The sequence below is a fragment of the Hemiscyllium ocellatum genome, chromosome 2 (genome assembly GCF_020745735.1).
Source record: "Hemiscyllium ocellatum isolate sHemOce1 chromosome 2, sHemOce1.pat.X.cur, whole genome shotgun sequence".
Lineage (NCBI taxonomy): Eukaryota > Metazoa > Chordata > Chondrichthyes > Orectolobiformes > Hemiscylliidae > Hemiscyllium > Hemiscyllium ocellatum.
The window spans coordinates 12,063,523-12,090,412 of NC_083402.1; the positions used below are offsets into that span (position 1 = coordinate 12,063,523).

Here is a 26,890-nt window from a genome sequence, read left to right on the forward strand (position 1 = left end):
AATTTTTTCAATGGGATTCTTCATCTTCATTTGGCACCTATTTTGCAGGGCAACTGGGATTAGGAAGGGTCGCATAGTAAATACAGCTCTCATCTATCCACTTCATGGTGTTGTATGTCAGAGCCCCCTCTATTTTCCATATTGTGCCAAACTTTGATGTCAGTGCAAGACACCAAGTCTAAATAGGAAACCATATTGGCCAGGCCATTTTGAAAATCAAAAGCATAACTTTTTTTTCTCAACGTTGTCATCTTGTTGAAGATACTGTGATAAATGTCAATGTTGATTGTCAAAGAAATTGAAGAAAACTGTTTAAATATCTAAGTATATATTAATTCTAGAGCTGGTAAGTTTAAATCTGATATATTAGAACTCTTCCTCAATATTTTCCTTCTGGCTTCAGTGAGTAAAATTGCTTTATTTCCCCCAACTCCTTTATCCCCCATCTAGGCCATACCTTGTGAACCTGCTTCCCTGTCTGGCTCGGATCAGCAAGCGATCAGAAGAATCCGTGCAGGAGACACTTGCTAGTGCTGTGCCAAAGATCATGATGGCTTTGGGAAACTTTGCAAATGATAGTGAAATCAAGGTATTTTAATTAGTCACTTTGTACTTCATTGTAGAGGCAACACTTTATTTAGTTACTTTCTTAGATATTAGCACAGAACTTTGCTGAACATGTTATACCGAGGGAATTCCACTAAGTTATGATACATTGATAATTCTTGGGTTCTTATTAAAATAAGGTTTACTGGGGTTTAATGTGTTAACCTGGTTTAAATAATTTTGCACTTCAGGAATTTTGTACAGACAATTTAAATAGTTTGGTGATCCACATGCTCACAATGTATTTCAAATCATGTATTCTTGTGTAGGTAACAATCGATATGCTACCTTATCAAATTTTTTGGCAGTACAGTACACTACATTTGTTGGTTCTCCTTTATCCACTTGGTGGTAATCTTAAAAAAAATTCAAGTAAATTAAGTACAATTTTTTTCCCCCCTCCTGTTACAAATTTCAAAATATGTTGCCAGAGCCTTTTTGAGAACAGATTCTAGCAATTTCCCTATGACCGATGTGAGGCAAATTATCTAGGCCTACAGTTTGCTGCGTTTTGGTTCCACCCCCCACCCCCAACAACCCCTTCTAGCACAAAGGTGTTACATTATCTCTTCCAATGCTCTAGTACTCCACAATCTTAAGAATTATAGAAGATTATAACTAATTTAAATGAAATCTTTTGCAGCCATTTAGAGTACTTCTTTAAGATCCTTCGATGCAGGCCATTTCCTACAGACTCAAAGTTCTTCTCCTTTCCTCACTTGCATAGTCTTCCACCACAAAAATGGATCCTTATCTTAACTGCCTCCCTCTCTAACTCCCTCCCTTTTGACTAAATCTGAAATACCTAGCCTAAAGGATGGGGCTATTTCCTGGAACAAATACTCATGTAATGTTCCCCTTCTGTAGCTTGGACTCCAGCTTTAACCACACTAAACTGAAGTTCTATCAGCAGCTGCCAACTTGGTGCAGATGTGATTTCCCAGCACCTCCCATCTGACATAGCTGCAACACCCCACCAGTTGTACCATCTTCGTGGTTTGTTTTAGTAGTTGGATTTCAAGTTTAACTATAGTTGTGTTATGGAGTTAAGCGAGTTAACTTGTATCTTTCTGGTACTGGTCCAGTCATCATCTTGCTCACCTCATTTAAAGTCTTTGGCCTTTGCCTCATTGGCCTCGCTGTCTCTGTCTCTGTCTCTGACTTCCTCTCTTGGATCATTCCTTATAAAAGGTAGAGTAGCGTTGCCTCTCTGGCTGCACTGAAATTCCTAATTCATCGAATTCTAAGAGTTAAGCATCTTACTGCACTCAGTCCCAAGCCGTTGCCTTTGCGTGACTATTGTTTATTTTCATAACATTAACCCAAAAAAAGGAATTCCCTACACAGACTCCAGTTGTAACTTTGTATGTTTGGAGACACTGGTGAATCTTTGGATAAAGAAAGTCGGGTTTAGCTGTGTTAGGTCATTCAATTGCTTTTGTGGTCAACACAAGGGAGTCTTTTTAAAAAAAAAGTCTTTTTAAACCCTTAAAATAACTCCTTGCAAGTTACTTCGTCATTGAGATGTACAGCATAGAAACAGACCCTCTGGTCCAACTCGTCCACGCTGACCAGATATCCTAATCTAATAGAGTTCCATTTGCCAGCACTTGGCCCATAGCCCCCTCAACCCTTCCTATTCATATAACCAATCCAGATGCCTTTTAAATGCTGTAATTGTATCAGTCTCCACCACTTCCTCTGGCAGATCATTCCATACACTGAGCACGAACTGCCTGAAAAAGTTGCCCCTAAGGTCTCTTTTATATCTTTCCCCTTTCACCCTAAACCTATGCTCTTTAGTCCTGGACTCCCCCGTCCCAGGGAAATGACCTTGTCTGTTTATCCTATCCATGCCCCTCATGATTTTATAAACCTTTTTAAGATCACTCCTCAACCTCCCAACGCTCCAGGGAAAACAACAGCCTCAGCCTATTCAGCCTCTCCCTGTAGCTCGAATCCTTCAATCCTGACAACATCCTTGTAAATCTTTTCTGTACCCTTTCAAGTTTCACAACATCCTTCCGATAGGGAGGAGACCAGGATTGCATACAGATTAAAATATGTCTCTCTTCAATATTCTTAAGAAACAAACCTCAACAGCCTTCTGTGGTCAAGAATTCCACAGATTCTCAATCCTCAAAAGAAATTCCTCATCAGTATCTTAAATGTGCAACTCCTTCTTATTCTGAAATTATGTCGTTTGGTACAGAGAGCAACAACCTTTCAGCATCTACCCTGTTACTTTCCCTTAAGCATATTGTTTCTTTAATAAAGTTGCCTGTCATTCTTCTATATTCCAATGAGTACAGATCTAATCTGCTTAACTTCTGCAAGAATGGCCCCCCCATACTTGGGAGCAACCTAGTAGCTGGTCTCTGGAGTGACTCCAATGCTAGTTGGTTTTTCTTCAGATAAAACTCTTTACAGTATTTAAACTGTGGTCTGACTGTACTGCCTTATACTTTTAGGAAAACCTGTTGTACTTTTATACTCCATTTTCTTGGAACTCAAGGCCAGTGTTCCATTTGTTTGCCCTATTACCTGCTGAACTTGAATGCTAGCTTTTCGTAATACATGAACTAGTCTTTCTCCGTTTAAGTAATCGCTCCTGTCTCCTTCCTGCCACACATCATATGGGTAGTTTAGTTGGCCCTTTCTCCCTTAGATTGTGGGATAAGAAGACCAAAGGCTCTTGTTCATGTTGCTGTCCAGTGAAGCTTTTGAAATATGAACATTTGATTAGACTGGACTGGTCAATCGTGGTCCCCTCTGCTAAACAATCTGTTCAGGCACATTCCTTAGATTTGTACATAAAGATTTTAAATCAAGTTTTGATGCGTTGCTGTATATACTTGTGGAAAGTGTCAAGTATTTTTTGGAGTGTTTTCAAACGTTCAAATTATAGGGTTGACTAATACGTGGGTCCTAGTTTTGCGGGACTGAAATTCATGCTGCAGTTCAAAATATCATATTATTAGCAGAAGTCAATGTGATCGCACAACCGATCCTGGGTAAAGAAGAGAAACACGATGAATTGTGGTAAAGTTAATCACTGGATAAAAGCAAGAGAAACGATGAATTACTGGTTGTAAATTTTATTTATACGTACTGGTACGAAAATTTAACGTGTCAAATCGTATGAGGAAAGACTGAGGCACTTGGGGCTGTTCTCATTGGAGAAAAGAAGGTTTAGGGGAGATTTGATAGAGGTGTACAAGATGATTAGGGGTTTAGATAGGGTAGACACTGAGAACCTTTTACCGCTAATGGAGTCAGCTGTTACAAGGGGACACAGCTTTAAATTAAGGGGTGGAAGGCATAGGACAGATGTTAGGGGTAGATTCTTTACACAGCGGGTTGTGAGTTCATGGAATGCCCTGCCAGTAGCAGTGGTGAACTCTCCCTCTTTATGGTCATTTAAGCGGGCATTGGATAGGCATTTGGAAGTTATTGGGCTAGTGTAGGTTAGGTAGGATTCGGTCGGCGCAACATTGAGGGCCGAAGGGCCTGTACTGCGCTGTATTTTTCTATGTTCTATGTTCTATGTTCTAAAGATTAATTAAAGTCCTGCAAAATCACACTGCCTAACATTGTCATGGCCTGGTATAGTGGCACACTTAAAATGAAACATTTTATTAAATTTTGAGTGTGTAAGCATCTTGAACTTTTTGCCACATTCTTCAGTTTCCCTCCCATTTACCCTCTTAATGTTATGAACCTCAGCAACATGGACAAATTTGTCAAAGAATTAAGGATACATGTAGTTCATATCTCTTATTCTGATATAATGGCACAATTAAAATTAACTCTTTAACGATATTAACTTTTGGATGTATAGTGAAAAAAATGCGTTAAGTACAGAGAGACTTAGTACTGGTCTGAATGAATGAATGAAACAACATGCTGTAGTAGATTAAGTGTGGGTAAGTAGAGTTATGAATGAATGGAGATGCAACATAGTAAACAAAGAGCAATGAGTAGACTTACCGGAATGAATGAATGCAATTTCGTTTAAGTGGGTTAATGGGAACATGCAGTTTCCTTTGTAGAGGTACATAGAACATTACAGTGCAGTACAGGCCCTTCAGCCCTTGATGTTGTGCCACCCTGTCATACTAATCTGAAGCCCATCCCATCTACACTATTCCATGTACGTCCATATGCCTGTCCAATGACGACTTAAATGCACTTAAACTTGGCGAATCTACTACCGTTGCAGGCAAAACATTCCATACCCTTACTACTCTGAGTAAAGAAACTACCTCTGACATCTGTTATACCTATTTCCCCTCACTTTCAAGCTGTGTCCCCTCGTGTTTGCCGTCCCCATACGCAAGGCTCTCCCTGTCCACCCTACCTAACCCTCTGATTATATTGTATGTCTCTATTAAGTCACCTCTCAACCTTCTTCTCTCTAACGAGAACAGCCTCAAGGCCTTCAGCCTTTCCTCGTAAGACATTCCTTCCATACCAGGCAACATCCTAGGTAATCTCCTCTGCACCCTTTCCAAAGCTTCCACATCCTCCTTATAATGTGGTGACCAGGACTGTACACGATACTCCAAGTGTGGCCGTACCAGAGCTTTGTATAAGTACAGCATAACCTCCTGGTTCTGGAACTCAATCCCTCTATTAATAAAGGCCAAAACTATCTACGGAGCCTTAACAACCCTGTCAATCAGAACTTTCAGGGATTTGTGTTCATGGACTCTGAGATCTCTCTGCTCATCTGCACTCCCAAGAATCTTACCATTAGCCCAGTACTTTGCATTCCGATTACTCCGGCCAAAGCGTATCACCTCACACTTGTCCACATTAAACTCTATTTGCTACCTCTCAACCCAGCTCTGCATCCTATCTATGTCTCTCTGCAACCTACTACATCTTTCGTCACTATCCACAACTCCTTCAACCTTAGTGTCGTCTGCAAATTTACTAACCCACCCTTCTAAGCCCTCATCCAGGTCATTTATAAAAATGACGAACAGCAGTGGACCCAACACGTACCCTTGCGGTACGCCGCTAGTAACTGGACACCAAGGTGAACATGTTCCATCAACTACAACCCTCTGTTTTGTTTCAGCAAGCCAATTACTGATCCAAACTGCTATGTCTCCCACAATCCCATTCCTTCGCATTTTGTATAATAGCCTACTGTGGGGAATTTTATCGAACGCCTTGCTGAAATCCATATACACCACGTCATCCGGTTTACTCTCATCTACCTGTTTGGTCACTTTGTCAAAAAACTCAGTAAGATTTGTTAGGCATGACCTACTCTTCACAAAACCGTGCTGACTGTCCCTGATCAGATTATTCTCTTCTGGATGGTTATAAATCCTATCTCTTATAACCTTTTCCAACACTTTACCACCAACTGAAGTGAGACTCACTGGTCTGTAATTACCAGGGTTGTCTCTACTACCCTTATTGAACAAGCGAACCACATTTGCTATCCTCCAGTCCTCAGGCACTATTCCTGTAGGTAATGATTTGAAGATCAATGCCAAAGGCTCGGCAATCTCTTCCCTTGCTTCCCAGGGGACTTGTCTATTTTCACACTCTGCAGTATTTCTAATACCTCTTCCTTGTGAACCTCAATCTCGTCTAGCCTAGATGCAAGTATCTCTATACCTTCCTCGTCAGCATTTTCATTTTCTATAGTGAACACTCAAAAAAAAATTTTATTTAGTGCTTCCCCTACCTCCTTTGACTCCACACACAACTTCCCACTATTATCCTTGATTGGCCCTAATTTAACTCTCGTCATTCATTTATTCCTGACGTACTAATATGATTATAATAGGGTTGACTTTTACATGAGATATATGGAAAAAAAATTTTTTTGGCCAGAAATAAGGGGTCGACTTTTACATGCGATTGACATTTACATGATTATATACGGTACTTTCAAATAATGCATTATTTGAATGTGGAATAATTTACAGTAAGCGAGGGTCAGCCTTAACATCCAAGATGTTTGGCCAGCAGCTTAACTAGGCTAGCCATCTGAATACTGTAGTTTCAAGAGCAGGCTGGAGACTGAATATTCTGGTGAGTTATGACACTCCTCACTCCTCAAAACCTGCCTCGAACCTCGAGGCATAATTCAGGCCTGTAATACAATTGTCTCTGTTTGCCTAGCTACATGTAGCTCCAATAATACTCCAAACTCAGCGCCATCCTGAGCAAAGCTGCCTATTTGATTGGCATACCATCTGATATTTTAAATTCTTATACTCCCTCCACTGGTGCCCAGTGGCAAAGTATATAACATTGACAGGCTATGTTCTTGTAACTCACCAAACCTCCTTTGACAGCAATTCCTAAACCTGCAACCTCAATCACCTTGAAGAACAAGGGCAGTTAAGACATGGGAATACCACTTTATGGGAGTTTCACTTCAGGTCAGGCACGTTCCTGGATCTGTCCTTTATTGTCCTGGATCCAAATTGAGGAACTTTCCTCCCTAATACTTCTCCCAATACCTTACCGTACCAAGTGCAGTGACATGAGAAGGTGGGAGTTAGCAATGGACAATAAATGCTAGCTGAGCTGTGATATGTATATCTCAAACATAAATTTTGTAATATGTGTTAACAAATTGTTGAATTATGGGGAAAGGAGAAATATGATTGGTATTTGAGGAATTATCATGGACAAAATATTTAAAATCTGATTGCACATTAACTAGCTGTTGAAGCTAAAATATGGTTCATAAAATGTTTTTACTCTACCTCCTACTGACATTGATATGTAGCATTAAAAATTAAGCCCCAAGTTACTTCCAGCATTTGCACAGGCTCACTTCCCCCTGCCATGCTAGTTTTTTTTTCATTGCCTACTCCGACTGTGTTTCAGAACCAATTTCCACCACCAGGGCCCACCACTGTGATACTTGATTCCTTGCAAATCCAAAAGTAGTCATCTCTTTGGAAGGGAAGAAAATCAGCATTTAGCTTGGTTGCTAACATGAAAATAATCCTTTATGTCAACAACTGTTTCTCGATGTCTCTGTCTCTGTCTCTAAAATGTGGTTGTCCCACTTTGTGACAAGGTTTGTGAAACTTCCATTTGATCTTCACTCGTTTTTTTTTACCACATTACAGGTAGATTACATTTTTTCAGATGGGGTGTTGTATGACCACCATCCTCTTTTAGAATACTGTGTTTAAACTTTAGAGATTTTAAAACCTTAAGTTGCAAAATTCCTGCTCTCTCAAAACACAAGTGTTGGCCTTAATCTTGACTCATTGTTTCTGATTTGATGCCAGCCCTATCTGCTCCTTCTCTGTTGTTTGTGTTTCTCTGGGCTTGATTCTCTGATTTCGGTTCAGGATTCCCGAGTGTTGCCTGACCATCGCATTGTTAAGCGCTTTGTGTATATTGCCATATTAGCTTTTCAGATAGCTTTGTAACATTGTTTGGCCATGTCCTTGAAGCTCAGCTAGTTTGTGTCAGCTGAATCTCAAGGCTGGATTGTAATCTTGAGCTATTTCATTGTTTTGAGATGTACTGCCTTAATTCATTTTGGAGCAGTATTTATGCTGGCAGGTGGTTCTTTTATTCACTCTGAGGCAAGATTTTATCTGGAGATAAATTACTTTGACTGGCACCTTGATGACCATCAGCCTGGCTGCCCTGCAGCCCCCTTTTATCGTGGGGGTGGCCTAAATGGGGCCCGTGTGGACCTTGTTTCCCTATTTGGGAGGAAGTCCTATCCTAGAAAGCTGTTGGCTGGCAACTCTATAGTCTTGGCTGCACCAGAGGAAGTAGTGCTCGCTGCTGGGCCAAAGAAAAAGATACCTCCCAAACTTGACGCAAGTGCAGGAATTTGGGCAGGCGTAGCTGCGAGACAAAACATGTGACAAGTCGAGTATGAAAGGCAGGAATATGGGTTAGAGGGACACGATCAGGTGTACTCCTGATGGGACATAGAGGACCCTTTATAGCCTCCCAGAAGAAGTGCTCTAGGTTCCTGTTTTACAGCACCCTATCTAGTCAAAGACTAAATTATTATGATGGAGAAGGTTGTCTTGAATGTCCACCTTGAACTGCTGTGTATCAATTTAGTAAAACTGAGGGTAGTTAATAGACTTGACCACATTGGTGTAAGTTTGGAATCCCACACAGACCAGACTGGTAAGAATGGCGAGATATGTTTCCTTGCGCTTTTATGAAAATCTGACTGCTTCATAATCACTTTTGTTTTAAACACATTTAAAATTCTTAAACTTCTGCAGTGTCATTTGAACTTGTTTTCTGGATAATTGGTCTAAGCAACTCCTCCACTGTAGAATTATTTTGTAACTTCACCCTGAAAGATCTGGCTCTAATTTTCAGGCTATGTCCCTGATCCTGGACTGTCTAACGGATAAAAAGTTTTTCTATATCTATCCAATTGCTTCCCCTTTAATATGTTGGAAATGTTAATCACACGAGGCCCTGAACCTTCTACATTGAAGGATAATGACCCTGTTCTTCAAATTGGGGGGAGGTGCAAAAGTAATGAAAAATTCAAATGGTATGTTGCTCTGTATCTTATGAGAGGCTGGATTTCAAAATCGACAGATAATTCAATTCTACAGAGCCTTAGTCAACTCCTGTTGGGAGCATTGCTGTCAAGAATTATCTGTAAGCTTTGGGCAGAATGTAAATAAATTTGAGCTGGACTAGGCCATTTGCTCTTTGAACCTTCTAAGCTCATCATCATAAACTTTGCTGAAATCTCATGACTCCTCCAGTTAGAATATCATTGTATTCCTTTAGTATTCAAGAATTTATTGACCTCTGTCTTTAATATGCTCAAAGACTGACCATCATAGTTCCCTGGGGTAAAGAATTATAAAAATTCAAGACCTCTGAAAGTTGAAATTTCTCCTTGTCAGTCCTAAATTATCTTAAATAATAACATTTTTATACTGAAACTGTAGCCTCGTGTTTAGATTCCCTAGCTGGGGAAATATTTTTCTCCAGTATCTACTCTTTGAAGCCCCAAAGAATTTTCAACATTATAATTCATTCATGGTACCCTTTTTTCTTTTCCCTCTACAAGTCAATTACGTTATCCCAGCATTTAGTCTAGTAAACCTTTGATTATCCTACCTTTCGGACTGGTATATCCTTCCCTAAGTGAAGAGGCCAGAACTGTACACGGTTCTCACCAATATCTTGTATGTCTCATGTTTGCGGAAATACTTGAGCTTAAGGTTAAGTTATGAGGACAGGATTAACATGGATACATGGTACTTAGAATCATAGAGATGTACAGCATGGAAACAGACTCTTCGGTCCAACTTCTCCATGCCGACCAGATATCCCAATCCAATCCAGTCCCACCTGTCAGCATCTGGCCCATATCCCTCCAAACCCTTTCTATTCATATACCATCCAGATACTTTTTAAATGTTGTGTTTTATGATTTTATTAGTGAGATTAGAAGGGAGTGGAGGTGTTTACAAACGATCCAGGTTTGATTTGGTAAGATGGATACAATGTTTCCTCTGGTGGAGAAATTCATAATTCTGAAAAATGGTGTTAGGCAGTTTAGCAGTAACATTAGGAAGTACTTTTTTACTCCATTCGTGAATATAATTTCTAGGCATGGTGTTGATATGAAATTCCCTAACTTGCTAGCATAGGCCCACAATGGGATATAATTGATGTAAGATTGTTGCTAACGTAAAGGGCTTTCACCTTCCTGAATCTGTTTTATTGCACTGATTTAAAGAGAAAGATGAGAGATGATAGCTAGAGCCAGAGGCTCTGCAGAGAGTTTGAAAGTAGCGATGCACTGACAAGGTAGAAGATTAGGAACTGGGGCAGGGATGTGATCAGTATGCTGATTCTGGGGCGGTCATTGTTTTTCTCTGCACTATAGAGATTTAATTGGGGATTGTATTGTATTTGATAGAAGAAGGCTATTGTAGGTTTTTTCTGGTTGTCGATTCAGAAGTCAGTTGTGATTACTGACCACTGTTCCTTGAGCAATCCGAATTTCCACCAGTTTGCCAGAAAATGAATTTGATAATTAACTGGCTCTCCTCCTATATTTTTAAATTAAAGCCTTTGTTCTATTTGCAATATAAAGCTGGATTGCTCTTGTTTTAAAAACCCGAGTAGTAAACATGCCGGAACTGTGTGTGTGTGTAATAACTGATGTCAAGGGAATGCGATGGTGGATCATGAGCTAAATCTAGTGTCTGATGTCATGTATTTTCTCTCATCTCTGATGTCTGCCTTGAGTAGGGCAGGTTTTAGAGATCCTTTACAGAATGAAAACACATCATTTCAGGATCTGTTCCAAAAAATATACTTTTATTTTCTTTCAAATATCATAAGGTATAAATTTGGCGCACTGCATTAATTAACACATCAGAGGCAAGAATTCTTAGCATTCAAAACTTAAAAAAAATTCTGTTAATGCTGGTCACTGCAGTACTACTGTTAACTTTTGTCTCATTTGAAAAAAATCTTCATAGAAACCACACCCTTTTTGCAGCAGTCAGCAGTTTTCTGATTTAAATGTACAGCACAGTCAACCACTTTGACATCTCCTGTGAAATAAGGGCTGGGGACAGTGCAGATGTGCGGAGGGGAGCAGTCTGGTTGGGGGACTGGACAGGATAATGGGAAATGTACTTGTTTGAAGGTTGTGGGGGGGTGGGGTGGGATCGGTTCACAGTCAGTGGTGTGCCCTTTTAATTGTTACTTAGGAGTCAGGTACATTTGCTGGGAAACTATTAACCTTAAGTGACTTAGAGCTGTCAAATTTCTGATTTCAATGGATTCTTGTGGAGAGCATTCGACATGGGAATTACTCATCGGAAAATTAATTTTCTTAAGTAATTTCCATAAAGTCAGATGTGCCAGGATTCTGCATGGTCATAATGTGCAAGTCCAGTCTATGCTGCTGTAATGGCCCTCTGGCCATTGGGATATCTGGGTCACCAGCTTAATCACTATTTCAGTGAAATGTAAGATGCCACAGACTTGAGATGCTGCTTCTGACCAGATCAAGATGTCTTTCAACTTAACCCACCTTGCTCAAATGATCAAAGAGAACTGTCCCACCCCTCTTTAAGTAAAGTATTCATTCTTTAAATAGTTACAGCAGTTTTACTTTTGCTCCCTGAAAACATTGCAGGTATTGTTTGTCAAAGTGGTCTTTGATATCAGCCTTGCATTTACTTTTTCTGGTTTATCTCTACCTCTGTCATATTATCTATCTCTACAGCTGCTGCTGACACCCTTACTAGTGCCTTCATTAGCAAGAGACTTGACTAATCTGTTGCCATGCTGGCTTACCTTTTAACTTGTATGCACTGTAAACTGAAACTTTGCCATAATTCCACCTTCCATACCTTGACTTACTCTCTACCTAGCTTTGTATCCTCACTGTGTTTCCTAAAATCTACCATTGGAATAGCTTTTGATCACTGTTGTAATATTTCTTTATTTAACTGTCTCAAATTTTGTTTGAAGCTGTTGTGAAACTGTTTGGGATGTTGAACTATGTTAATACTGTATCAGCTCATACTGAGCCCCACTCACCGATCAGCCATGTGTTTAGTAACTTAAAGAATGAATCAATATTTGTATTCTCAGTCGGTTTATAACCCTTCCAAGATCCGTTGCCATTTTATTTCTGTAATCTCCTCCAACATTGTAGTCAACCAACCAATGCAGGCAATCACTTCTGAGTGCACTCTTTGAACTCACTCCACTGGTGGTGGCCAAGTGTTGAGCATCTTGAGCGCCAAGCTATGAAATTCATGCCTGCATTGTTCATTGCCCCAGTATTCTACCTTGTTTCTTGGTATCTTAGTGTCAGGGACCTGGGTTAGATTCCAGCTTTGTGGAGCTTGCACATTTTCCTCATGTCTGCATGAGTTTTCCTCAGATGCTCAGGTTTCCTCTAGCATCCAAAGATGGATTGGCTATCCAAAATATTGCTCCATAGTATCCAGGAATGTGCAGGTAAGATGGGTTAGCTATAGCAAAAGAAAATGTGTGGGGATACAGGGATTGGATGGGTAAAGGTGTAGGGTAGGTGGGTCTGGGTGGGATTTTGTTTGGAGGGTTGGTGCAGATTTGATGGGCTGAATGGTCTCTTTCTACACTAGAGATTCTATGATCCTCAAAACCGATCAGATTTTAATGTCTTTTAGTGAAGGAAATCTGTGATCCTGAGCTGATCTGACCAGATATGGCTTCAGACCCACAGCAATGTTGTTGACTCTTAACTGCCCTCTGAAATGGCCTAGCCAGCCACTCACTTTCAAGGGCATTTAGGGCTGAGCAACAAATCCTGGTCTTGCTAAATATCCACATCTAATGAAAGAATAAAGGGAAGAAAATGTGGTTATAATTGCACCATTGTCTTGCAGTTGGAACAGTGTCTTGAAAAATAAATCTAGAAGGATATTTTACTAAGGTAAATATCCACGAATTAAACATTACGGTAGTATTCTGCAAAAGTGTACAAACATTTGCAGCAACACCAGTATAGTACTAAAATATGGACTGGGAAAATATTAGGTATTGTACTGTATGGTGTTGCTTATTTATTAACTGTTCCTAATAGAATTTTACCAAAAGCTATGGTATAACTATAAAGAGGTTGTAACCATCTGTTGTCTATTTTCAAAATTTCAGATGTTATTGAAAACCTTCATTGGGAACCTTAAATCAAGTTCACCAACCATTCGTAGGACTGCAGCCAGCTCTGCTGTGAGCATCTGTCAACATTCAAGAAAAACTCAGTACTTCTACACTTGGTTATTGAATGTGCTTTTAGGTAAAACTAGTATGGTCAAGCATTGTTTTTAAAAATCTATATATTGGACTGTTTGTAACTTTCCACCCCCTGCTTGTCAGAGTGCTGGCATCACTGGCAAGACTGTCATTGTTTGCTCATCTTGAAGATGTTGGTAATGACCCTTTCTACTTAAGCACTGCCGTCGATATGGTGAACGTAGTCGTATAGTGCTATTCCAGGCTTCAACCCATGAAGCAATGGCCCTATGTTCTCAGGGGAGGTTGCTGTGTGAATTGGAGGTGCTGTTGGTCCCATAGTGTTGCTGCTCCTTTTCCTCCTAGTGCCTTCCTTTGTGTCTGAAATGATACTGTTCACTGAAGTCTTTTTTTTAAAAAAAAGGCAAAGTTAATCTGCTTCTGCTGCTTTATCTTCATCCTGAAGGTCATGCTGAGCACAGAGTAATCCAGTCTTTATCTGAGGGATTTCTTCTGAGAGCTGAAGCAGTTCAGGCAATCCTTCGAGGGAGGGAAGGAAGGAAGGTCAAAGAAAAGCAGACTGCATGCAAGGGGGCAGAATTTTTTCTCTCACTGTATTGTTATGGGTAGTTCTCATTAGTGAATGAGAAATGAAATTTAACAAAACAAACTATAACAATGGAAAGTCAAACACCTCTCAAAGTGATGGGAAGCAAATGTGGCAGATTCTTTTTGAGTGGAGAAAGATCCCACTGATTAGGTGAATAGCTGGTAATGACTGTTTAATGTTTCATTGGTGCCAGTGCATTCCCCAAGCACTGAGTTCATTATATTATCTGAAGTGAGACTGATTGACACTTTGTAAGACCCAGTGTCTTGAAGGATATCTTCATCTTAGATAGCAGTGGAAATTGGACCGTTGAATATTTTTAAGGTGGAGGTAGGTTGATCCTTGTTAGACAAGAGATTCAGAGGTTATCCAGGGTAGATAGGAATACGCAATTTGAAATACAAATGAACCAACTGTAATCTTATGAATTCAGAGCACGTTTGAATGTTAAGATGACTGGTTTCTGTTCCTATTTTGTGTGACCATGACCTGTCAAACACAGCTTTTAGGACTGCTGTGCATAGCTCACAGTTGGAGAACTGTGTCATTAATCTGTGATTCCAACAGCTTGCTCTTCTGGATGTGGCTTTGCTTATTGTATTAGTCCTATCTTGGCTTCTTTAAAAAGTCAGCCACCTGGAAGAAAAGAGAGCAAGCAATAAAATGAGGGTGATCGTGAGAAATAGTTCTGTGGGATGCTGTCCCCTCTTTCTGACTCTTAAGTAGTGTAGTGTACGTCAGATGTCATCTTTGTAGTGATATGCTTGAGTTATTGACAGTAATAACGTATTGTTATAAAGATGTAGGTGTACTGTACCTTTTAAGAAAGTTCAAAGCTAGCACAACTAGTATTGTAGAAGGAAAAGGTAAAAGATAAGTTAGAGGAAGGAGTTGTAAATAGTTATTCTCTGTTATACCTTAAGAAATAAACTTGTTAATTTTTACTTTAAATAGTTGGCCTCCCAAATGTTGTTAGATTACTGCACAGGGTAATTCTTTTGCGTTGCTGGTTTAAATTAAGCAGGAGGGTTTAACCGGTGTCGTAACAGTATATTCTTCAAGTGCGGTTTTTGATCAAAATTAAGACTTCCCTTTTGTAATTTACTTCAGTGGGCTGACAGTTGTTAGTGCAATCTGTGAAGTGTCCTAGTACCCCTATGGGAGTCTCTGTAGCTAGAATGTCATTCTGAAGGAATGTGTTTACTGTACACTTTAACACCATAAATAACTGGGACAACACATCCATCCTAGGACAAACCAACAGAGAGAGACACGAGAATTCCTCGAAGCATGGTAGTCCAATGGGATCTTGGTCAACAAACACACTGACTTGAATCCAATTTACTACCTCTTGAGAAAAAGAACAGGAAATGACATCACTACAAGAAATTACATCACAAACTCATGCAAACCTAAACACAAATAGAAAGCAGGCCATATAGAAAGCAGTGCTTCATCTGGAGCCTCACTGATGATACGTAGTATTGTGACGAAACGTCTGAAAACAAACCTTCCAGTTCAGCAAGCAAACCTACATCCAGAACCATGAGTGTTTTCTGACAAACCAGTTGTCAGAACATTTTAATTCCGTGTAGTTTGTCAAGATGGTTGAATGGATTGTTAAACTGTATATTTTGGTGAAAAAGCAATCTGTATAAACTGAAGAAAGGGTGCTCTCAGGTTTAGGAGCATTTGAACCCTTTGAGCTTGTTTCACAGTTCAAATAAGCCAGACACGATATGCTTCTTAACCGGAGCAAGAGGCTGGAAAGTGGGTCCAGAGCCTCAGTGCATTGATCAGGTCAGAGATAATTCAAAATAGAGGAGTTTTAAAGGACAAAAAAATCTAAGTTTTTTCCCATGCTAAAAGCCTTTTCCCCCACATGCAAAAGTATTTTTGAACAAGTTTTGTTTGTATTTGATATTTCTATTTTTCTGTCTGTACAGCCGTATCAGAAAAAAAGTATTTTTAACAATAGAGGTACATCACTTCATAAATGTGTACAAATATTTGAGCAATTTATTTAAAGCTGAAGAAATACATTGTATCCTCAGCCCATCATCTTCAATTGCTTCATCAGTCACCATCCCTTCAGGTTAAGGTCAGAAGTTGGAATGCTTGCTGATGATTGCACAATATTCATCCCCTTTCATGATTCTGGTACTGAAGCAGTCTGTCCAAATATAGGAAGACCGAGACACTATCCAGGCATATGATTGTGAGTGGCAAATAACATTCAGGCTCCTCAAGTGCTAAGCAATGACCATTTTATACGTTAGAAACTAATCATGGCACTTTGATGTTCAAAAGACCCTGGGAGATGCAGAGGAAAGAGATCAATTGGAGTCTGGTACAGTTGAGAAAATAAGTGAGTCAAACAGTCAGGGCAGGCAGGAACAAAGCAGAGGACAAGGTAGGACTGATATATTAAACAGCATTTATTTCAATGCAAGAGGCCTAATAGGGAGGGCAAATAAACTTGGGGCCTGGTTAGGTGCATGGGACTGGGATACCCTAGCAATTTCAGAAATGTGGCACAGGGAAAGACCGGACTGGCAGCTTAATGTTCCAGGATACAAATGCTATAGAAAAGATAGAAAGGGAAGCAAGAGAGGAGGAGGAATGGTGTTTTTTGATAAGGGATAGCGTTATGGCTATACTGAGAGGGGATATTCCTGGAAGTACACCCAGGGAAGTTATTTGGATGGAATTGAGAAATAAGAAAGGGATGGTCACCTTTTTGGGGATTGTATTATGGACACCCTAATAGTCAGCGGGAAATTGAGAAACAAATTTGTAAGGAGATTTCAGTATCTGTAAGAATAATGGGGTGGTTATGGCAGGGGATTTTAACTCTCCTAACATAGACTGGGACTTCCATAGTGTTATGGGTTTAGATGGAGAGGAGTTTAAGAGTGTAGAAGAAAATTTTGATTCAGTATGTGGATGTTCCACTAGAGAAGGTGCAGAACTTGACCAACTCTTGGGAAATAAGGCAGGGTTGGTGACTGAGGTGTCAGTGGGGTAGCACTTTGGGACCAGCGACTATAATTCTATTAGTTTTAAAGTTGTGATGCAAAAATATAGAGCAGATCTAGCAGCTGAAGTTCTAAATTGGATGAAGACCTAATTTTGATGATATTAGGCAAGAACTTTCAAAAGTTGATTGATTGGGGCCAGATGTTCACCGATTAAAGGGATGGCTAGAAAATGTGCAGCTTCAGAAATGAAATAATGAGTCCAGAGACCGTATATTCCTGTTAAGGTGAAAAGAAAGGCTGGCAGGTATAGGCAGTGCTGGATGACGAAAGAAAGAGGGTTTGGTTAAGAAAAAGAAGGAAGCATATGACAGGTATAGACGGGGAGATCCAAGTATAATGGCAGTAAGAATATTCCTAAGAGGGAAATCAGTAGGGCAAAAAGGGGGCATGAGACAGCTTTGGCAAATGGAGGTAAGGAGAATCCAAAGGGTTTTTACAAATACATTAAGGACAAAAGGGTAACTAGGGAGTCAATAGATTAGATTACTAACAGTGTGGAAACAGGCCCTCCGGCCCATCAAGTCCACACTGACCCACCGAAGCGCAACCCTCCAGACCCATTCCCCTACGTTTACCCCTTCTCCTAACACTACGGGCAATTTAGCTTGGCCAATTCACCTAACCTGTAAGTTTTTGGATTGTGGGAGGAAACCAGAGCACCCGGAGGAAACCCACGCAGACACGGGGAGAATGTGCAAACTCCACACAGTCATCTGAGGTGGGAATTGAACCCGGGTCTCTAGTGCTGAGAGGCAGCAGTGCTAACCACTCTGCCACCGTGCCCCTCAAAGATCAGTAAGACAGCTTTTGTGTGGAGCTGCAGGAGATGGAAATACTAAACAAATATTTTTCATCAGTGTTTACTGTAGAAAAGAACATGGAAGATACAGTGTATGAAAATAGATGGTGACATCTTGAAAAATGTCCATACTGCAGAGGAGGAAGTGCTGGATGTCTTGAAATGCTTAAAGATGGATAAATCCCCAGGACCTGATCAGGTGTATCCTCTAACTCTTTGGGAAACTAGGGAAGTTATTGCTGGGCCCCTTGCTGAGATATTTATATCGCCGATAGTCACACATAAGGTGCTGGAAGACTGGAGGCTGGATAACTTGGTAGGAAGGTGGTAAGGACAAGCCAGGGAACCATAGACCAGTGAGCCTGACATCAGTGGTGGACAGTTTTCTGGAGGAAATCCTGAGGGGCAGGATGTACATCTATTTGGAAAGGCAAGGACTGGTGAGGGATAATCATGTCTCATGAACTTGATTGAGTTTTTTGAAGTAACAGAGGATTGAGGGCAGAGCGGTAGATGTGATACGGAGACTTCAGTAAGGTGGTCAACAAGGTTCCCCATGGGAGACTGGTTAGCAAGGTTAGATCTCGTGGCATGCAGGGAGAACTAGCCATTTGGAAACAAATGGCTTAAAGGTAGAAGACAGAAGGTGGTGGAGGAGGATTGTTCTTCAGACTAGAGGCCTGTGACCAGTGGAGTGCCACAGGATTGGTGCTGGGTCCACTGCTTTTTGTCATTTATATAAATGATTTTGGATGTGAATATAGGAGGTATCATTATGTTTGCAGATGACACCAAAATTGGAGGTATAGTAGATGTGAAGAAGGGTACCTCGCATATTACAACGGGACCTTGATCAGATGGGCCAATGGGTTGAGGAGTGGCATTTGGAATTTATTTAGGTAAATGTGAGGTGCTGCATTTTGGAAAAGCAATTCATAGCAGGACTCATACACCTTAATGATAAGGTCCGGGGAGTGTTGTTGAACAAAGAGACCTTTGAGTACAGGTTCATAGCTCCTTGAAAGTGGAGTCACAGGTAGGTAGGATAGTGAAGAAGGAGTTTGGTATGTTTTTCTTTATTGGTCAGGGTATTGAGTATAGGAGTTGGTTGGTAATGTTGCAGCTGTACAGGATATTGGTTAGGCCAGTTGGAATATTGCATGCAATTCTGGTCTTTGTTCCGATAGAAATATGTTGTGAAACTTGAAAGGGTTCAGAAAAGATTTACAAGAATGTTGCTGGGGTTGGAGGATTTGAGCTATAGAGACTGAAAAGGCTGAGGCTGTTTTCCTGGAACATCTGAGGCTGAGAGGTGATCTTATAGAGGTTTATAAAATCATGAGGGGCATGGATAGGATAAATAGACAGTCTTTTCCTTGAGGTGGGCAGTCCAGAACTCGAGGGCATAGGTTTATGATGAGAGGGGAAAGATAAAATGAGACTTAAGGGGCAACTTTTTTCATGCAAAGGGTCGTACGTGTATGGAATGAACTGCCAGAGGAAGTGGTGGCGGCTAGTTCAATTGCAATGCTTAAAAGGCATCTGGATAGGTATATGAATAGGAAGAGTTTGGAGGGAAACTGACCAAGTGCTGGCAAATGGGACTAGATTAGGTTAGGATATTTGGTCAACATGGACAAGTTGGACTGAAGGATCCGTTACCATTTTGTACATCTCTGACTTGATGACTCTCATAACTTAGCTGATTTCGCAAAGCATGTCTACTTTTACAAGACCCAAGTTAGGATGTGTACAGTTCCGCTAATACTCAAGAAGTTTGACATGATCCAGGACAAAATCACTTGATATTCACCACATATTAAGATGGTATTGCTGAGATTGGCAGTGTTCAGTTTCTGATCCCAAGGCTCGGCCACTCGAGGGTACCTTGCAGCAGAGCCTGCCGCAACTGCAGTAGCCATAACCCCCCTCACATCTTCATCATTTGGTGCAGTCGGGGCGTCATGTCTTTCTCCAGGAGTGTTGATTGGGGCCAGGCAGTGCACTGCCCCAGATCCATGACTAGCTCTGCTGCTTAGGCCACAGGCTTTGGAGTTGGTGATGGAGGAGTCAGGACCCTGGCAACTGGTGACCAGTGGCAATGTCTGCAGTAGAATCAGGGAGGTGTGAAGCAGGCTCACTGCTTCAGCTCGGATGAGGCAGTTGTAGGAATGGTAGTGATGACAGTGGTGGGCCTGTAATCGAGAACCTGGAGCCCAATATAGAGACCTCGGTCGATGTCAAGCAGCAAGCAGAGTCACCGTGGAGGGTAACAAGAAGAACCGGGAAAGATGCAGTAAAACCTTGCATTGCATTCAGTATTTCAAGATGGCGCCAGAGTATGGCAACACTTTGCCTTTTGCACACTTAAAAACATTTTTCACTGTATTTTTATATACATGTGACAATAAATCTTAGTCTAGTCTAATCTAATCCAATCCAAGAGGTAAAAACAATGCAGATGCTGGAAACCAGATTCTGGATCAGTGGTGCTGGAAGAGCACAACAGTTCAGGCAGCATTCAATGAGCAGCAAAATCGACGTTTCGGGCAAAAGCCCTTCATCAGGGATAAAGGCAGTAAGCTGGAAGCATGGAGAGATTCTATCCAGTCTACGAAAGATTACTTCCTTCATCACTGGCAGTGTGGCAATAGTGTATATTTTAAAGGTACACTCACCAGGTCCCTCCAAAACCATGTTCCAAACTGATCGAACTCTTCACCTAGAAGGATGAGGGCACAGTATATAGCTGCAAATGTGTTGCTGGTCAAAGCACAGCAGGCCAGGCAGCATCTCAGGAATAGAGAATTCGACGTTTCGAGCATAAGCCCTTCCTGATGAAGGGCTTATGCTCGAAACGTCGAATTCTCTATTCCTGAGATGCTGCCTGGCCTGCTGTGCTTTGACCAGCAACACATTTGCAGCTGTGATCTCCAGCATCTGCAGACCTCATTTTTTAGGCACAGTATATAGGAACAGCACCACCTGTAAATGTTCTTCCAGACTGCACATTTGACTCTGAACTATATTGCCATTCCTTTGCAGTGACTGTCAAAATTCTGCACCTCCCTTTCGAACAACTCTGAGTATGTCATCACCTTCTCCAGAACAATTAGGATACTCAATAAATGCTGGCCTAGTTCATGATGATCATATCCCATGAGCTTTTTTTTTAAAAAAATAAATCACAATATTGCATAATCTACTGGTGGACTATAGTGGCCCTGCTGCATTGTAACCACAATGTCCATTGTAGATGAGAATATAGGAATTTTTATGTAGAGAATGTTAGCTGAAAGTGCATAAAATCAGAATAAAGTGGGTTCATATTGGCATAGAATTCAAGAAATGTGACATTAAACTCAAAAATTGCACAATTTTTAATTCATTAATGGTTTATTCTGACTTTATTTCAGAAACTTGGCACTCATGATTGGGGGTAATAGCAGAAATCAAAAGAATGATCAAGTCAAAATTTAATGAGATTTTCAAGTTACTACAAGGATTAGTAAATGGCGTGGGCAGTTTATTGTCTCTAATGATTTTAGATGAGGGGCATAGGTGTAATCTGTTGAAGTTTGCTTGCTTTTCCACTTAGTTTTTTGTGAAGTAATTAGTCATGCGGGTGCAAAGAGACCGCAGAAGGATATCGACATGTTTGGCGAGTAGGCAAGTACACAGATGGAACACAATGTAAAGTTTACTCACTTTGACAGGAAAAGTGAAACTAAGAATAATTTGACTTCAGAGATTAGGAAATGTTTACTCCCAGAGAAACCTGGCATTCCAGTAAGTTGGCATGCCAGCTCAGCAAGCAAATGGCAAAGCAGTTGCTGTTTGAGCTTTTGTTCAAAGGTGTTTGAGTATACAAATAAGTGTCTTGCTTGAATTATATGGAACACTGATGAGAATACCTCTGGCAGCAGTGTCCTGTTTTTGTCTCCTTGCTTAAGCTTGTACATGTTCTTTATACCAGGAGTGTAATAAAAGTTCACTGGACTGATTCCTGCGTTGTCCTATGAGGAGAGTCCTAGTCATACAGCATAGAAGCAGGCCTTTCAGCCCAACTTGCCCATGACGACCAGGCTTCCTAAACTGACCAATCATATTTACCTGCATTTGGCCCATTTCCCTCTAAACCTTACCTGTCCAGATGCCTTTTAAATGTTGTAAATGTACTTATCTTTACCACTTTCTCTGGCAGCTTGTTTTGTACATGTCCCATCCTGTGAGGAAAAAGTTGCCCCTCAACTTAAATCCACGCCTTCTAGTTTTGGACTCTCCTACACTGAGGAAAAAAGTTCCTTACCTTTTATTTGTACTCTTCATGATTTAATAAATCTCTATAAGATAACCCCTCAGCCTCCTATGTTCCAGGGAGAAAAGTCCCTCCCTATCCAGCCTTTCCTTTTCACTCAACCTCTCTAGTCTCTGTAACATCCTTTTTTTTTAAATCCTTTTCTTTCCCACCTTTTCCAGTTTAGTAACATCCATCCTATAGCTGGGTGACCAGAATTGTTTGCAATATTCCAAAAGTGGTCTCACCAATGTCTTGTGTAGCCATAACACGATGTCCCAATCCTGTAGGCAAGTGTGCTAATTGCCCTCTTCACCACTCTGTTATACTACCTGTGGCACCACTTTTCAAGGAACAGGTCTCTGTTTGACAACACTCCCCACGGCTCTACCAATATATGCCCTGGTTTGTCTCGACTCCATCTGCCATACCTCGGCCCACTGGCCCAGTTGGTCAAGATTCCTTCACTGTCCACTATACCACCAATTTTGGTGTAATCTCCAAATTTACTAACCATGCCTCCTTTTGTTCCTATCCAAGTCATTTATATAAATGATAAACAACAGCGGACTGAGCACTGATCCTTGTGACATTTCAATATACACAGGCCTCCAGTCTGAACAGCGACCCTCTATCACCATCCTCTGTCTCTGACTATCAAGCCAGTTTTTATCCACCTGGCTTGCTGTCCCTGTATCCTATGTAATCTAACTATACTAGCCAGTCTACTATGTGGAACCTTGTCAAAGGCCTTGTCAAAGTTCATGTAGACAATCTCTACACTCTGTCGTCATTTATCATTTTGGTCAATTCTTCAAAATACTCAAGATTTGAGAGACATGATTTCCTATGCACAATGGTATTCTGTGACTATCTTAATCATTCCTTGCCTTTCTGAATTCACGTAGATTCTGCCTCTCAGAATCCCTCCAATTTACCCATTTCTGATGTTAGGCTTACTGGTTTGTAGTTCCCTGGCTTTTCCTTGCAGCCTTTCTTAAATACTGGCACATAATTATACACTTCCAGCCTTCTGGCACCTCAGTACTGGCTGTTTGATTATACAAGTATGTCCACTAGGACCTTGCAGTTCCTTCTCAAGTTTCCCCCTTTTCACTATAGTACAATCCCATCAAAGTGATCTCCCCTTCTCATATGGCTTCACTGGATGACCACTGAGGAATGTTCTCTCTAAGTACTGCTGCGATGTTTTCCCTAATCAAAGACACCTTCTCCCTCTTCTCTTGCCACCATTTCTATCCTTCCACAGCATCTGTACCCCAGGACATTGAGCTGCCAATCCTGTCCCTCCCTCAACCATATTTTTTAATAGCTGTGATATCCCAGTTTCATTTTCCAATCCAAGCCCTGAGCTCATCTACTTTGCCTTTCACACCTCTTGCATTGAAAGAAATGCAGTTTAATTCATTAGCCTTCCCTCATTCCTTGCCATGCTCTTGCCTTCCAGGTCTATTTAACTTGTACACTAGCTTCAACCTTCTCTTTTGCCTAAGTACTGTTTTGGGCCCATCCCTCAGCCAGACTGGTTTAAACTCTCTCGAGTAGCTTTAGCAAATCTCCCCTCCAGGATATTGGTCCAAGAGTTGAGATGCAATCTGTCCGTCTTATGCCCTAGAAGAGGTGCCAGTGATTGAAAAATCTGAATACCTCCACTAGCTGCTCAAGTATGATTCTGCTGTCCTATCCTCTCTTTATTCCTAGTTAAAAATCGCATAACATCAAGTTGTGGTCCAACAGGTCTATTTGGAAGCACTAGCTTTTGGAGCGCTGCTCCTTCATCAGGTGGTTGTCTATCTGATGAAGGAGCAGCGCTCCAAAAGCTAGTGCTTCCAAATAAACCTGTTGGACTATAACCTGGTGTTGTGCGATTTTTAAAAAAAAACTTTGTACACCAACACCAGTATCTCCAAATCGCTCCAATTCTTAATCTCGCTATCACATGGCATTGTGAGTAATATGTGGATTACTATCCATGAGGTCCTGATTTTTTTTTTAACCTCTTGCCTAACTCCCCATATTCACTCTGCAGGACCACCTCTCTCTTTTTATTGATGTTGGTACCAATGACCTCTGGCTGCCATGCACCACTTTGAGAATTTGCTGTAACTGCTGTGAAAAATCTTTGACTGTGACGGTGGGGAGGCAGCACACCATCCCGAAGTCTCGCTTACAGCTGCAGAAACACCTCAATGTGTCCCCTAAGAGTGCCCTATCACAGTTCCATACTTGGATTTTGCCGTACCCTGCTTTACAGCAGAGCCAGTCATCATTGCTGCTGCCATTTTCCCCTGAAGCTATTCAGCCCACCACTATATCCAAAGTGGTATGCTTCTTTGAGAGGATGACCAAAGGAGATTCCTGCATTATCTGCCTACCTCTCCTGATGGTCACCCATCTACCTGACTGAATCTATGGTGTGACAACCTTCTTAAGCTACTGTCTATTCCACCCTCTGCCTCCTATATGCTCTTCAGGTGCATCCAATTGCTGCTCCAACTGATCCATGTGGTCTGAGATAATCTGCAGCTGGACACACTTCCTGCAGACATAGTTGCTGGGGATAATCAACTGTTCCTTGTTCTCCCACATCTGATTGAGAAGATGATGACGACTGTAGTTTGCAAGAATGAGCAGTGATCTAATTGAAACCCATAAAATTTCTTAAGGGGCTTGACTGGGGGAAATACTGACAAAATAGAATTCAGAGTCGCTGTCTCAGGAAAGCGGTCAGCCATCTTGGAAAGATTTCTTTTGATAAGTTTACTTATCTTTTGAGATTTCCATGCCAGAAAACAGTGCAGATTGTATGCCCTTGTGTATTCAATACACTTGTATACAGGTGTTTTGAACATAAGTAAATTGAATGATATGGGGATAATGTGGTAGGTTGGGGTGGAGAAAGAATTGAAAATGTATTGCTGGTTAAAGCACAGCAGGTTAGGCAGCATCCAAGGAATAGGAAATTCGACGTTTCGGGCATAAGCCCTACGTGGAGAAAGAATTGTTTGTTATCTTATTGCAAAATAGATGAGATTCAAAGGACCAAATTTGTCCTGACATGGTGTTTCTCTTCATTTTTAATTTGAAGAGTGTTGACCCAACCAATATTTTCTTTTTAAAAAGCTGATGCCATTTCATAAAGGATTTGATAAAACCTGTAAATTTAGAAAACAATGAAAATACAAACTGTGCCAACCAGTGGTCATAATTGCATACTTGTTTAATCTTAGTAATTCAACGTGGCTTATACTGATTTGTATATTTTCTCTCAGTCAAGTAAAGTCAATGCTTGCTTACTTTCTGCTGCAGGTTTTATGGTCCCTGTGGAAGAAGACCGACCCACTCCACTTATTCTGGGAGTTATGCTCACGTTGCGGTACCTGATGCCTTTATTGCGGCAGCAAGTGAAGGATACCAGTTTACGAGGCAGCTTTGGTGTGACCCGGAAGGAGGCTGAAATTTCTCCGTCCTTGGAGCAACTCATACAGGTGTTGTATTTGGGTCAAACGTCAGAAGTTTGTTGGTGTTTAAATTGTCCATTTGGGTAAAAAGAGGGCAAGTTGATGGCTTGCTTAATTCTGCTGCAGGTGTAGACCATTTGTTTTATTTCAACTGAATGAAACTCCTCTTAACATCTTGTGATTTAAACAGTCAGTGCCATTAGCAATATGTCTACTATATCTACTTGTGTGATTAAATGTGTACAGCCAGAGTAGGAAGGAGTGAGTGCAGTGGTTTGATTTGTAAATGCTAACTTGTAAGTAGCTGGCTGTGTGTGTCTATCCGTCCTTCCGTCCGTCCCACCCACCCAATTGGCCTATTCCAGTTCCTATGCCCTACACAACAGTCCTTGAATTGTGGACCTTGCTGATCTATCATTCCTGCTGGTATTTTCACATCTTGTATAACATCTTTAATATAACGTTGTTGGTTATTCGTGTATCCTATCAACACAGTATCTATTTCTTTCTTCCTCAGGAAGTTATCTAACTTTTCAAATATTTAATCTAGTTTCCTTTTGAAATCTCCAAATGAATCTCCTTGCACTAATAATACTACTTGTCCTCATCCTTTCTATCCCTGTCTGCTTTCTCCTCTTGCTGAAAGGCTTACTCCTGTTCTTATTTTCTATGCTTTGTGTTTAGATCTCTGCCTTCACTTTCCACTTTTCTACTTATGACTGACTTTTGAGTCTTGCTGCACAATTTTTATTTAAAACCCCTTTTCTTTTGGTACAATTTCCAGATCCAAGATAGCCAGTTGCTGTCAGTATTAATTGTTCAAGAAAATTTAATCCCTTTTTGTAATTGTTGCAAGCTCTTAAGTCCTCCTCAGACCTCCTTTGAAATAATTATAAATTTCACATATGTTCTGGCTTACAGATTCTTATCTTTTCAAGAGTAGGTCCTTTGGTAATCTATGCAATAGAGACGAGCGGGGGGATTGAAGAAAATAGTATCAGGAGGTTTTGGGCATACAGGAGAGGCTGAATTGGCTGGGGCTGCTTTTGCTGGAGTATCAGAGGCCAAGGGGTGACCTTGTAGAGGTATATATCATAAGGAGCATGGATGGGGTAAATAGACAAGGTCTTTTCCACGGGATGGGGAGTCAAGAACTAGAGGACATGGGTTTAGGGTTGAGAGGGCAAAGATTTAAAAGAGACCTAAAGGGGCAACTTTATAACACAGTGTGTCGTGCATGTATGGAATGAACTGCTAGAGGAAGTGGTGGAGGCTGGTACAATTGCAGTGTTTAAAGGCATTTGGATGGGTATATGA

At 40.9% G+C, this 26,890-nt stretch overlaps 1 protein-coding gene across 9 annotated transcripts in view; it reads left to right on the forward strand.

The window, feature by feature from the left end:
• Positions 1-26,890, forward strand: part of htt (huntingtin) — a 244,085-nt gene that overhangs the window by 30,645 nt on the left and 186,550 nt on the right. For all 9 annotated transcript variants that reach the window (XM_060834685.1, XM_060834714.1, XM_060834704.1 and 6 more), the window contains exons 6-8: positions 451-589; positions 13,267-13,408; positions 25,422-25,600. In XM_060834685.1, coding sequence (XP_060690668.1) covers positions 451-589; positions 13,267-13,408; positions 25,422-25,600 — 460 coding nt within the window. The remainder of the gene's footprint in view (positions 1-450; positions 590-13,266; positions 13,409-25,421; positions 25,601-26,890) is intronic.